The 12552-nt window shown below is 47.6% G+C and overlaps 1 protein-coding gene across 2 annotated transcripts in view; it reads left to right on the top strand.

The window, feature by feature from the left end:
* PRKDC (protein kinase, DNA-activated, catalytic subunit) overlaps positions 1 to 12552 on the top strand; it is a 149203-nt gene that overhangs the window by 59006 nt on the left and 77645 nt on the right. For both annotated transcript variants that reach the window (XM_065895584.1, XM_065895585.1), the window contains exons 31-36: positions 3093 to 3344; positions 4969 to 5192; positions 5749 to 5957; positions 6255 to 6387; positions 6811 to 6969; positions 7703 to 7906. In XM_065895584.1, coding sequence (XP_065751656.1) covers positions 3093 to 3344; positions 4969 to 5192; positions 5749 to 5957; positions 6255 to 6387; positions 6811 to 6969; positions 7703 to 7906 — 1181 coding nt within the window. The remainder of the gene's footprint in view (positions 1 to 3092; positions 3345 to 4968; positions 5193 to 5748; positions 5958 to 6254; positions 6388 to 6810; positions 6970 to 7702; positions 7907 to 12552) is intronic.

Raw genomic sequence — 12552 nt, 5'->3', positions numbered from 1 at the left:
GCGGAGCAACTGAGCCCGTGCGCCACGACTACTGAGCCCGTGCTCTAGAGCTCGCAAGTCACAACTACTGAGCCCGTGTGCCGCAACTACTGAGCTTGTGCTCTAGAGCCTGCGAGCCACAACTACTGAGCCTGCGTGCTGCAACTACTGAAGCCTTCATGCCTAGAGCCTGTGCTCCTCAACAAGAGAAGCCACCGCAATGAGAAGCCCACGCACCGCAAGGAAGAGTAGCCCCCGCTCGCCACAACTAGAGCAAGCCACGTGCAGCAGCAGACTCAATGCCGCCAAGTATAAATTTAAAAAAACCAGTTATATATATTAAAAAAATAGTTAATGAAGTAATGCAGTTGTTCTTTTTGGCCTGTAATTAATAAGGAATTGCCAGACTCCTAAGTCTGAATGATCTCAGATCATTTGGTATTAAAGGAAAGCCATGGACCTATGCTTTTCAGTCGTTACTGTACTAAACCATTAAACTGTACTTAAGAGACTTGAGATAATTTCTAAATTTCTCAGGAATAAATGTATTGGTAGCTCAGGTGTGGGGTTCGGTAGCTCAGGCGTGGGGAAGCTGTGCCCCAGGACAGACTCAGGTCCTGGCTCCCCTTCATGTGCACCGGGCACTAGTCCAGAACCAGGGCATGTGCATCTGGGTGAGGAGGTGCCAGCACACAACGGACCGTGAACTGGTTCTCTTGAGCAAGGGGCTTGGAGGGCCTCTGTGGGGCTGCTTCAGGGGCAACAGGTGGAAATGACTGCATGTCATTCTGAGACTTAGAAGGGTGCTGCGTGTGTTATGCTCGAATATGATGTATACTGTGGAACGCGTTATGTTAAATACTATATATTCTGCGTACTGTATGTTTTGATTGTATTCATACTATGCATTACGTATACCATATAAATACAGAGTATGTAATTACTAGACTATAATTTTATGTATATGGTAGAAATGTATATTTGTGTTTTTTAATTTACAGAATTGTTTTAAAAACATTATTAGTATTTTATATACGCTTACTGCTTTTAGTTAACAAGTTTGCTTTACATGTTGTCATTCTCACAACGAAGTCAGTGAAGAGTGGATGGGATGGAGGGCAGGGCATCTTCTCCTTATTTTTAGAGGAAACTAAGGCCCAGACTCTGTTGAGGTAGCACTGCTGGTTGCAGGCCCCGCGGTTCCAGCGGCGTCATCTTGGCTGATCGCAGACGTTTCCGCTGCTCTGCTTCATAGCTGCCCGCTACATGCTTCCCGGGAAGTAATAGCGCTCTGCCTCTCAGGATGGTCTTCGTCAGTAAGCACAGGTTGCTGAGTACTGGTGAGCCTTGCCCTGCTTCCACCGTGTCTCACCTCTTCTGTGTCTTCCAGTGGGGTGTCTGCCCTCTTCTTTGTCTTTGCCCCTGTGATTTTCAAGGTCCCGTTTCCTGCAGTAGTACCGTGTGCGTGGTCGGGCTGGGTATGTGGACACCCAGACCCATGGGACGTAATGACAGGTGCAGGTGTGTCCCCGCTGCGTGTCGGGGCCTTCCGATGCTGACACGGGGGAGTGGGGGCGGGTTGGGTGGAGAGGCAGAGAGACAGAGACCACCTCACAGTGGGGAGTGCGCCCCCCCCCAATCCGCGACTTGTCTTGCTTCCCTCTAGACCTGTCTTCCCAGGTCCTTCCTTTCTGCACGTCCTCTTCTGCCGCTCTTAGCTAGCACTCGATGTAGAATTTAAATATAGTAGTATTCTTCACTCATGGTTACAGTTTTATTCATTTCTTCTTAGTGAAAATAATGGAATGTTTAATATTTCTTCCTAAAACAACTCCTGAAAACGTGGTACTAATCTTTTACTTATATAGCTTGTGAGAGGTATTTTTGACCCAGTAAAAAAAAATTTCTTCTTTTTTTTAAAAATAAATTCATTCATTTATTTATTTTTGGCTACATTGGGTCTTTGTTGCTGCACGCGGGCTTTCTCTAGTTGTGGAGAGTGGGGGCTACTCTTTGTTGTGGTGCGCGGGCTTCTCATTGCGGTGGCTTCTCCTGTTGTGGAGCACGGGCTCTAGGCGCGCGGGCTTCAGTAGTTGTGGTGCACGGGCTCCAGAACGCAGGCTCAGTAGTTGTGGCTCATGGGCTTAGTTGCTCCACGGCACGTGGGATCTCCCTGGACCAGGGCTCGAACGCGCATCCCCTGCATCGGCAGGTGGATTCTTAACCACTGCGCCACCAGGGAAGCCCCCAGTTCTTCTTTTGCATCAGAATTACATTACTGTTTTGGATTCTTCTGTAACTTCATTAGGGTCAGAATGACTTGACCTTTTCACAGCCACTGATTTCAGAGCATACAAAATACACTTTAATGTTTTTTTCTTTAATTTAGAAAATGATGAATACCTAAAAGAAAAATATCTTTTCAAAAGCAGATCGTTTGACTGTTTTATTTAATAAGCACGGCACTTACCATGTGGTAGATGCTATTCTAAGCGCCTTTTCAGATATTAACTGCTTCAGTTCACTTCACCTTGGTGACAGCCTCAGAGGTAGATACTGTGTGCGTCTCACCGTGGACGAGGAAGCAGCCTGGCGAGGCCTGGTCCCCGCGGCCGCCAGCGGCACAGGCAGAGGGGCTGGAGTGTCTGACTGCTCTGTGTTTATTCCTTAAAAAAAGCAATAATGACTTTCAAGAAAAAAGGCAAGAGAAAGAGTATGAAGTTTATAGGTATTCAGATGGTATCCGACTATGTTAATAATGTTTAAAGAAACTGAAGAGAATGGCTTTGGGTGGAAATAACTTTCTTGACAGTAAGTACAGTGAGCAAGTTGTGAGTGCTGTGGTTAAAATAAGACTATCCTGGGTCATTTTGGAATTTCAGTGCACTGGTAGGTCGTTTATGTGGGACATTTATGGAAAACTGTATTTGAAATATTGTGATATTGCCTATCTTGTTCTGGTCTGATTACATTTTTAACATACCAGACTTTTAATTTTTGTTTCTCATTATTGGGAGATGCTGTTTTTAATTAGGTACAGTGATGTAGATCAAGTGATTTTAACTACATGAAAGTGACTTATATGTGTGTTTTAATCTTATTTCTCTTTTAAGGCAACAAATCCCCTTCCCTGTGGCTGAGAGACCTGATCCAGAAGGAAGGCATTTCCTTCCTCATAAACGCATTTGAGGGCGGAGGAGCCTGCGATCCGCCAGCCGGCATCCTCACCCAGCCCACCCTCCTCCAGCTGCGCGGGCCGTTCAGCCTGCGTGCCACACTGCAGTGGATGGACACGCTGCTGGCTGCGCTGGAGTGCTACAACACCTTCCTGGGCGCAGGGACCCTTGGTGCCGCCCAGCTCCTGGGTGGGTAGAGCCTCCCTGGGTCAGCACCGTCCGGCTCTGCCTAGAACCATGCCGGGGCCAAGATGGGTGGGGTTTTGGTTGGACAGGATCACAGGGTGTCATTTCTTCAGCTCTGCCTGTGTCTCCGAGCTCACAGTGAGGGTGGGGGGGCTCCCCGCCCGGAGTCTGTGCTGCTTTCTTGCCCTGTGCACAGGTTCTCAGTGACCTTTGTGTAAAGTAACCTTCTGAGGTTTTCCTGAGGCCCTCTGATCTTGTGCCATGTCTCTGTGGAGTGGGTCTTTAGTTTTCTCGCATCTTTCTGTCCCTGGAGCTTCTCTGTTGTAGTGCGGTAGTGACGGTGTTGTTTGCAAAGGACGTCAGGCGGGTGGGATGTGAGTGCTGGGCAGGCTGTGTCCCCCTGGGGACCCCGGTGGCCCACGAGGGCAGGCGCTGGCTCTGGGAATGGTGTCCCCCGGGAAGCAGCACCTGGAGCCGGCTGTCGCCTGACAGGTGTGCTCTCTGCTTCAGGGTTCTCGGAGCAGGTGACAGTTCTCTTGCCACCGCCCCATGCCGTGGGCGGAGCCTCAGACTTGCCCTCAGAATGGGCTGTGCTCTTTGCATGACTGTTTGTGGGGGGGTCTCCGTTCCAGCCGGGGCGGCGTCTGAGCAGAGGGCCTGCTCTTCTCTCTGCAGGCCTGTCAGAGGTGACGGGGTTGGGAGGAGTCAGACGGCCCCTGGCCTGTTGGGTTCAGGGTCTCTGGTGTTTGAGAATGCAGTTCTAAACACATTTTCTCCCAGTTTTTAAAATACATAATGACCTGTCAGTTGACAGTTTGATTGCCTTCTTTAAATCGAAGGAGAACAAAGACCTGGAAGCCATCACCCTAGAGGACCTAACCAGCCTCCACCTTTGTTCACTCCCTTGGCTTGTGCACCATTGTTGTCACGTGTCCCCTGCCTTTACCCCAGAACGGTGAGCTGTGCTCGGATTGCGGAGTGGAGAACAGCATGTCCGTCCTTCCTGTGGCGGAGCGTGTCTCACACTCGCGAGTTTTGGGAGAAACCCGTTGGGGAGTTGATCTGAAATTGATCCCATAAAACGTCAGTCACAGCCTCCTGCTTAAAGGCCACTGCTGTGGCGTGTCTCTCCGTTGCCCTCTGAAGGCCATTTAGGTTGCTTCTATTTTTTTATTATTAAAAACAGTGCTAAAATTAACATCTTCAAAGCACATCTTTGCAATTCTGCCATTATTTTCCAAGGATACAATTTCAGTGCTGGATCAAAGCATGTGAGCTTTTAAACCTTTGATAGAAATTGGTGTGCACGTGTTTTTAAGCTTTTAGTACGATTTGGCAAATAGCCCTTCAGAAAGATCATGTTAATTTATGGTCCCATGGTAGTTTTTGAGAGCCAAGACCTAACCTTCCGTAGGTGTGTTCTTACCATACGAGTCTGCAGTTGAGTTCTGTTCAGGTGGTGTTTTGAAATGAGAAGAAATAAGTGCTGTTTTATTCGGCTTTCATTAAAACTTTTACAATTTTGACTGAAAGTATATCACACCTATACTTAAAGACGGAACTTTACATTAATCTTAGTGGGTTTAGAAGGAAGTGTATGTTAACATTTTAATACAATTTTTTCTAGGTGCTGAAACACAGTCTTCACTTTGGAAAGCAGTGGCTTTCTTCTTAGAAAGCATTGCTCTGCACGATATCACGGCGGCAGAAAGGTGCTTTGGTGCTGGGGCCGCAGGTGACAGACCCAGCCCACAGGAGGGAGAGAGATACAATTACAGCAAATGCACGGTGGTGGTCCGGGTCCTGGAGTTCTCCACAACGCTGCTTGGCACCTCCCCAGACAGCTGGAAGGTAGGCCCGCCCGCTGCCCTGATCAAGGGGCCTGTGCTTGGCTACCCACCGGTGGTTCTGGCCTTCTTAGAACTTCCCTTGCTATAGGAGTTGTCTCTTCTGGAAAATAATGATAAAACTGCACGTGCTTCAGATTCTCACTGTGCAAATGAGACACAGTTTTCCTAGATGTTTATTGGCTACTGTGTGTTATGCTGTGATCTGCCTGACGAAATGCGCATCAGCCAGCATCTGTAAATGTGTCTGTGAGGCTGAGACCCGCATCCCGTCAGTGCCTGCTCAGCGCCTACTATGCGCCAGGCCCTGCCTCTGCCAGGGCTGGAAGCCCACGGCGCCACCCTGTGAAGGTCTCTCTGGGGCACCTCCGGGCCCTCCTATCCACGTGTGGTCCACGGTTGCTCTTCCACCGTGACGGCAGTCAGGTCCACGCGGCGGAGACCTAGGGAGCGCAGAGCCTGAACTGTGAGCTGTCTGAGCCCCACCCCATCCTTCCCGCTTGCTGGGCCGTCCACTGCGGTGAAAGTCCCGACGCTGACCGATGGGTGTGTCTGTGCAGCTCCTTGGGAAGGATCCGTGCAGTGCAGACCTTGCGAAGCTCCTGGTGAGAACGCTGTGTGCGCCCTCGAGCGTGGGCTTCAACGTCGGGGACTTCCCGGTGATGGACCACCTCCCCAGTGTGTGTGTGGGCCTTCTGAAGGCCCTGAAGACGTCCCCGCACTGCGCTGCGCTGGAGGCGTGCCTCAGGGAGGAGGTCATGACACGGAGGTGGGGCTCCAGGGCAGCCTCGGGGCGGGGTGGGGGTGAGGCCGGGGCACAGAGGCCCCCCCACGGCTTAGCCCTTAGGGCAGCAGACGGCCTGCGGGTGGCACCGAGTGATCCCTGCGGCATTGGCATGCACCCTAGTTTGCTCAACCTGGGTTTGCTGTCCAGGACCTCGCAGTGGACTGGGGCACCGGGAAGCTAGTAAATACATTGCAGCAGGACGCACACGGTCTTCAGTGTCCTGTAGCATCATGAGACCGGCACTCACCTGGTTTCCTTTTGTTTTCCCTGCACGGCCAGCATTGAGGAGCTCTGTGCTGTTGACCTTTATGGCCTGGACGCTCACGCTAGTAGGGCCGAGCTGGCGTCTGTCGTGTCGGCCTGTAAGCAGCTTCACAGGGCTGGCTTCCTGCATGTTATAGCACCATCGCAGGTAACTGTGCCGGTTTGTTTTACATTTCTCTTAGCTCATTATGCCAGTTTGTCGATTTATTTATAGCCTTTTAAAAATATCCCTTAATGTACAGAGCATGCCGAGATAGAAATTAGAGAAATACTTGCTCCACACGTGGCAGTGTGGCCTAGAGTGTAAATATGACAGTAAGTGTAAAAGTTTATTAATGTACAATGAAAATAAAGGCCACTTGAATATTTCCAGCACCTTCTGAAGACCTTTAGGCACTAGCTCCTCTTGTGCCTGTGTGGCCAGGAGTCAGAGGCACGTGAAAGTGTCCCTGGCAGTTGGGAGGCAGTGGTCAGTGTTGGTGAGCGTGGATTTGTATTAATGAAAGCTGTGAGATTGTGGTTTTCTATGTCGTACCTCACTGTTGGGTATTTCAGTGTTGCTCTATTCTAGTCTGCAGATCAGCCGCATTCTCTCGGCACAAAGCTTCTCTCCCTGGTTTATAAAAGCATAGCACCTGGAGTCGAAGGGCAGTGCCTGCCCTCACTGGACCCCAGCTGCAAGCGGCTCGCCAATGGACTTCTGGAGTTGGCCTTTGCTTGTGGAGGACTGGTAGGAAAAACAGCTGTGTGCACGTGTGCTGTCCCAGTGATGTCAGGCATCACTCACATGCAGCGTCTCTGAAAACGGGAATTTAGCTGGATAACTTCTTAGCTGCAAAAGGACTATAACTGATTTATCAGAGATGACTTTCTAAAAGTTTTTTTTTATTTTTAATATAAAAGGAGTAGAATGACCTTCTTAAGCTGAAGTTTTGTCTATCCCAGTTTATTTCCAAAAGGCCTTCAGGCAGAGAGCAATTTGTGACTGCAAAGCCGACCTGTGTTGACACAGTGGCCTCTGCTTCCCCCATCCTGGGCAACTCTTCAGAGGCTGATGTGGGAGAGGCCCTGGAGGAGCATTCCAGATGCCCCACAAAGTGCTCAGGGCCTTCTGAGCTGTGCAGGGCTGGCCTCACAGTCTCTCTAGCTGTGGTCCCCCAGTGCACCCACCTCCCCTTCTCGTGCCCCTTTGTCCACTGAGTGCAAACAGTCCTCAGCCTTCCTAGACTCTCCCCTCAAAGCCACAGCCACGAGATTCTGTGGAACACTGGGAGACACGTGAGTCAGGGAGAGAGTTCTCGCCCAAAGTAAGACCTGGAAAGTGGAGCCATGTTGAACGTCTACAGTTAGACCAACCCAGGCCTCCCAGGACCAGGCCCCTGCTGACTCTGTGTTCTCTGCTGTCGGAGTTCACAGCCGCCCAGGGAGTCGTGTGCCACAGCCCTTCTCTTTCCTCTTTGCAGTGTGAGCACCTGGTGGGTCTTCTCCTGGACACGGCGGTGGTGTCCATGCCATCCTCAGGAGGGTCCCAGAGGAACATCATCAGCTTCTCTCACGGACAGTATTTCTACAGCTTGTTCTCAGAAACAATCAACACTGAACTGTTGAAAAATCTAGATGTTGCTGTATTGGAGCTCATGAAATCGTCTGTGGATAATCCCAAAATGGTAATGGATTTTTCCTTTTAATACAGTATATTTTCTTTAGTAATGCTTATAAAAGGGTTGCTGTATGCCTGAAATAATACATCAGTAAAACAAAGTGAGGGACTTCCCTGCTGGTCCAGTGGTTAAGACTTCGCATTCAAATGCAGGGGGGTACGGGTTCCATCCCTGGAAAGGCCGGCCTGCCTTTTCATCCCCACCGGCCGCGGCTGGTGCTGATGTGCCACGATCCTCCCTCTTCATGGCTTCCATGGTCTCGAGGCTGAGCCCTCATTTCCCACGTGTTCCTGCTGTAGTCCCTTTGCCCCCTCAGATTGAACCTGTGCAGATCAATATATTTTTTTAATAAATTTATTTATTTATTTATGGCTGTGTTGGGTCTTCATTGCTGCGTGCAGGCTTTCTCTAGTTGTGGCGAGTGGGGGCTACTCCTCGTAGCGGTACGCGGGCTTCTCATTGCGGTGGCCTCTCTTGTTGCGGAGCACAGGCTCTAGGCGCACGGGCTTCAGTAGTTGTGGTGCGTGGGCTCCAGTAGTTGTGGTGCGCGGGGCTCTAGAGCACAGGCTGAGTAGTTGTGGCGCATGGGCTTAGTTGTTCCGCAGTGTGTGGGATCTTCCTGGACTAGGGCTCGAACCTGTGTCCCCTGCATTGGCTGGCGGATTCTTAACCACTGCGCCAAGGAATTCCAGATCAGTATTTAATGTATAGTTGACTTGTTTGCTAAACACAAAATTTTGAAATTTAACTTGGTTGGTAGACAATCAAAAATTAACTGTTGGAAGGATCATTCTAAGGGAGAGGCATAATTTCCTGCTGAGTTAATAAGCTTTTATTCCCAGCAGTGCTAGTTGTCTCTTGTAGGGGAAGATTTTGTAGATTGCCCTAGAAATTTGTATTTTTAGAAGTTTGAAATAAAATTGCAGTAGACCCACAACACTCAGGAAATACAGCATTTCGAGCTTGTAAGCTATTCAGACTTACGGGGAAGAGACCATACTCATTTACCTCCACCCCTCCCTAGGTCCCTCTAAAGTGATAGAAACCATACTCATTTACCTCCACCCCTCCCTAGATCCCTCTAAAGTGATAGAAACCATACTCATTTACCTCCACCCCTCCCTAGATCCCTGTAAAGTGTTGTTTGGTTTTTTGTTTTTTTGAAAGCACAGTCTTAAAGGATACAGAAAAGGAGAAAAGACAAGAGTGACAACATTCTGGAAGCTAGAAAGCAAAAGGACAAGCAGTAACAGACTTCAGAGTCCGAGAAGGCTGCAGTGGGGCCTTGGTGTGCAGGCGGCCTGGAGCAATGGGGGGATCGGGTGACTGTTAGCCGGCTCACGTGGCCTCGCCCTGTCCTTGCGGGGTGCAGGAGGCTGAAGGCGCAGACCCTCTTGTGTGGGGGACCCTGGGCATAGTTGAGGGTAAAGATACCTTTTTTTCTGAAGAAACATCTTTAGTGAAGATTAGAATCACAGTATATAACCCAAGTATTTAAGCAACGTAGTGAAGTTTGAAATGCTTTGAACCATAGCAGAAGCACTGCACTGCTCCAGTGGTGAGAACCCACTTTGTACTTTTATCCCCAAGTCTAACGTTAGTTCCTCAATTCTTCTGATCTTGGTTTCCCACTGATTGTTTTTGAACAGCCAGCGTGTTTCTGGTGTATGCCGTAGTTTTGTGTTTTGCCCATTTTTCTCTTGGGTTGTATTTTCTTTCTTTTTTTTTTTTTTTTTTTTTTTTTTTGCGGTACGCAGGCCTCTCACTGTTGTGGCCTCTCCCGTTGCGGAGCACAGGCTCCGGACGCGCAGGCTCAGTGGCCATGGCTCACGGGCCCAGCCGCAGATGTGGGATCTTCCCGGACCGGGGCACGAACCCACGTCCCCTGCATTGGCAGGCTGACGGGCCCAGCCGCAGATGTGGGATCTTCCCGGACCGGGGCACGAACCCACGTCCCCTGCATTGGCAGGCAGACTCTCAACCACTGTGCCACCAGGGAAGCCCTGTATTTTCTTATTAATTTGTAAAATTTTTGTATACTAAGTGTAGCAGACCTCTGTCTGTCATGTATGCAGAAAATCCTTTTTCCTACTGACCATTTGTCTTTCTCAGTTGGAGTGTTTATTCCGTACAGAAGTATTTAGTTTTATATAGTTAAAGAAGATACCAGTCTTCTTTTCAGTTGATCTGTTTTTCATGTCATACTTAGAAAGGCTTTCTCCATCCCAATATTATCCCTAAAATCTATCTGCCCATGTTTTCTTCTGTTACTTTTATAATTTCTTTTTTAAACAAATGGAAGTAATGCAAACAGCACTGTAGAAATATTTTTTCCTAAATAGATATATACTGGACAAACATTCATTCACAAATGGATATTTTCCTCATTAATTCAAGTTTCTAACTTTTTCAGATCCGAATCTCTGTACAAATTTAGGTCGGAGGTTGTTTAATTTGTTACTTACCTGTTTTTCAGCCAGTACCACGTTGTTTTAATTTCAGCAATTTTAAGATACACTTTAACATCTGGTAAGGCAGCGTTCCTTCTTAGTATTTTTGTTTTTCAGAATTCTTCAAGCTGTACTTACACATTTTCTTTAAAGTGAAATTTAGAATCATTTTGCCAAGTTTCCTACAGCCCTCTCCACAACATACAGGGATTTTGAGTGGTGATACAATGTGTATAGAGCATATTTAAACCAAGGTGACGTCTTTAAAAAAATTAAGCCACGTTTTCTATAGTATGTCTCTCAGTTTATCCAAACATTTATTCATGTTCTCAAATCTTTTTGAGAACTATTATGTATTCATACTATTATGTAGGATGTTATAATTGTATATTGATTTTGTCTCCTGTATCTTCACTAAATTTTTAGATTAGTTTTAACAGTTTTTTGGTAGTCTTGAGGGTTTTCTATATATCCTATCCTCTCCAGATAGAGACTGTTTTGCTTTTTCTGAGTGAAAGGATACCTTTTATTTCTTTTTCTTGTCTGACCGCTATGACTAGAACTTCCAATATTATGTTGAAATTACGTTGAATGAAAGTGGCGAGAGTGGGCATCCTAGTCTTTTTCCTGACCTTAGAGGAAACGTTTACAGCTTTCCGCTGTTGAGTATGATGTTAGCTGTGGACTTGTCATATATGGCCTTTATTATGCTGACGTACATTCCCTCTATACCTGTTTGTTGAGAGTTTTTATCATGAATGAATGTTGAGTTTTGTCAAATGCTTTTTCTGCATCTGTTGAGATGATCGGATGATTTTTAACCTCTGTTTTGTTACTGTGGTGTATCACCTTGATGGATTTGCGGACACTGGACCATCCTTGCGTACCTGGAGTAAACCCCGCTTGATCACGGTGTGTGGCCCTTCTCATGTGCTGCGGAATTTGCTTTGCTCACACACTGTTGAGGATATTTGCATCTGTGTTCCTCAGGGATATTTCCCTGTAATTTTCTTTTCTTGAGGTGTCCTCGTCTGGTGTTGGTGTCAGGGTGACGCTGGCCATGTAAAATGAGTTTGAAAGTGCTTCCTCCGTGCCCCCCTCCCCGCCCACTTCTTTGGCAGAATTTGAGAAGGTGTTAGTTCTTCTTTGATTGTTTGGTAGAATTCGCTATTGAAGCCATCTGATTCTGGACTTTTGCTTGTTGGGATGTTTTGATTACTGATTCAATCTCCTTGCTAGTAATTGGTCTGTTCAGATTATTTCTCCATGATTCAGTCTTGGTAGGTTGTTTGTTTCTAGGAATTTATTTGTTTCTTCCAGGTTGTCCAGTTTGTTGGTGTATAATTGTTCCTAGTGGTCTTTTTTATGATCCTTTGTGATGTAAGGATACCTTCTGGGGAATTAAGTGAAAGCCTGTCCAAGTTCTGAAACTTGAGGCTTTAGGCCATTTTCTTCAATTCGGCTCTCAGAACACAGTCAGCTAGATACACCCTCAGGCAGGATTTCAGACTGTTCTGAAAAGCCTAAGAGAAAATCAAGATACCGTTATCCTAGCCCAACTAGATCTACTTCCGGTGTCCTCACTGCTGGTGAGCCCTGCCCACTGCTCACGCTTCTGTCTGTTCCTCAGTGGGTACCGACCACCGTGAAGCACCAGGCACTCCAGGAAAGGGCTTCTGAAAGGACAGGCAGGGAAAAAGCACTTGAAACAGAGATTATTCAGTGAGATGGGGGTGTAAAAAGAAAGAAACTTCAGAGAGGTGAGAGAAGACACTGGATCCATGAAACAAGCATCGCTATTAAGAAAGAATATCAGAGAACAAGGAAGAAAATTTGTGAATTAAACATACGCATCACAAATTAAGGATGAAGTGGATTTGGAAGACAAAATTCAGGAACTCTCACGGAGAGCAGAGTAAGGTTACAAATCGGAAAACGGAGAAGCGACGAGGAAACTTGGAATCTGTCTACAAGGTCCAGCTCCATGGCCTCTGCCCCTGACATACAAGGTCCAGCTCCATGGCCTCTGCCCTGACAGAGGACGAGCCAAGTAGAGGCTTCATGGATAACGTTTCAGGAATGACCATTCTGAGTTCCAGATGGAAAAGGCCGTCGAATGTCCCGTGCATTGTATGGAAACAGCTCCACACGCAGCAGACTTCTTGAAAATTTGAAACCTTGGGGGTTCCCCGGGAGAGAAGA

The sequence above is a fragment of the Phocoena phocoena genome, chromosome 17, assembly GCF_963924675.1.
Source record: "Phocoena phocoena chromosome 17, mPhoPho1.1, whole genome shotgun sequence".
NCBI classification, from domain to species: Eukaryota; Metazoa; Chordata; class Mammalia; order Artiodactyla; family Phocoenidae; genus Phocoena; species Phocoena phocoena.
Note: the sequence above shows the minus strand (reverse complement) of the source record. Positions and strands in the feature narration are given on the sequence as shown.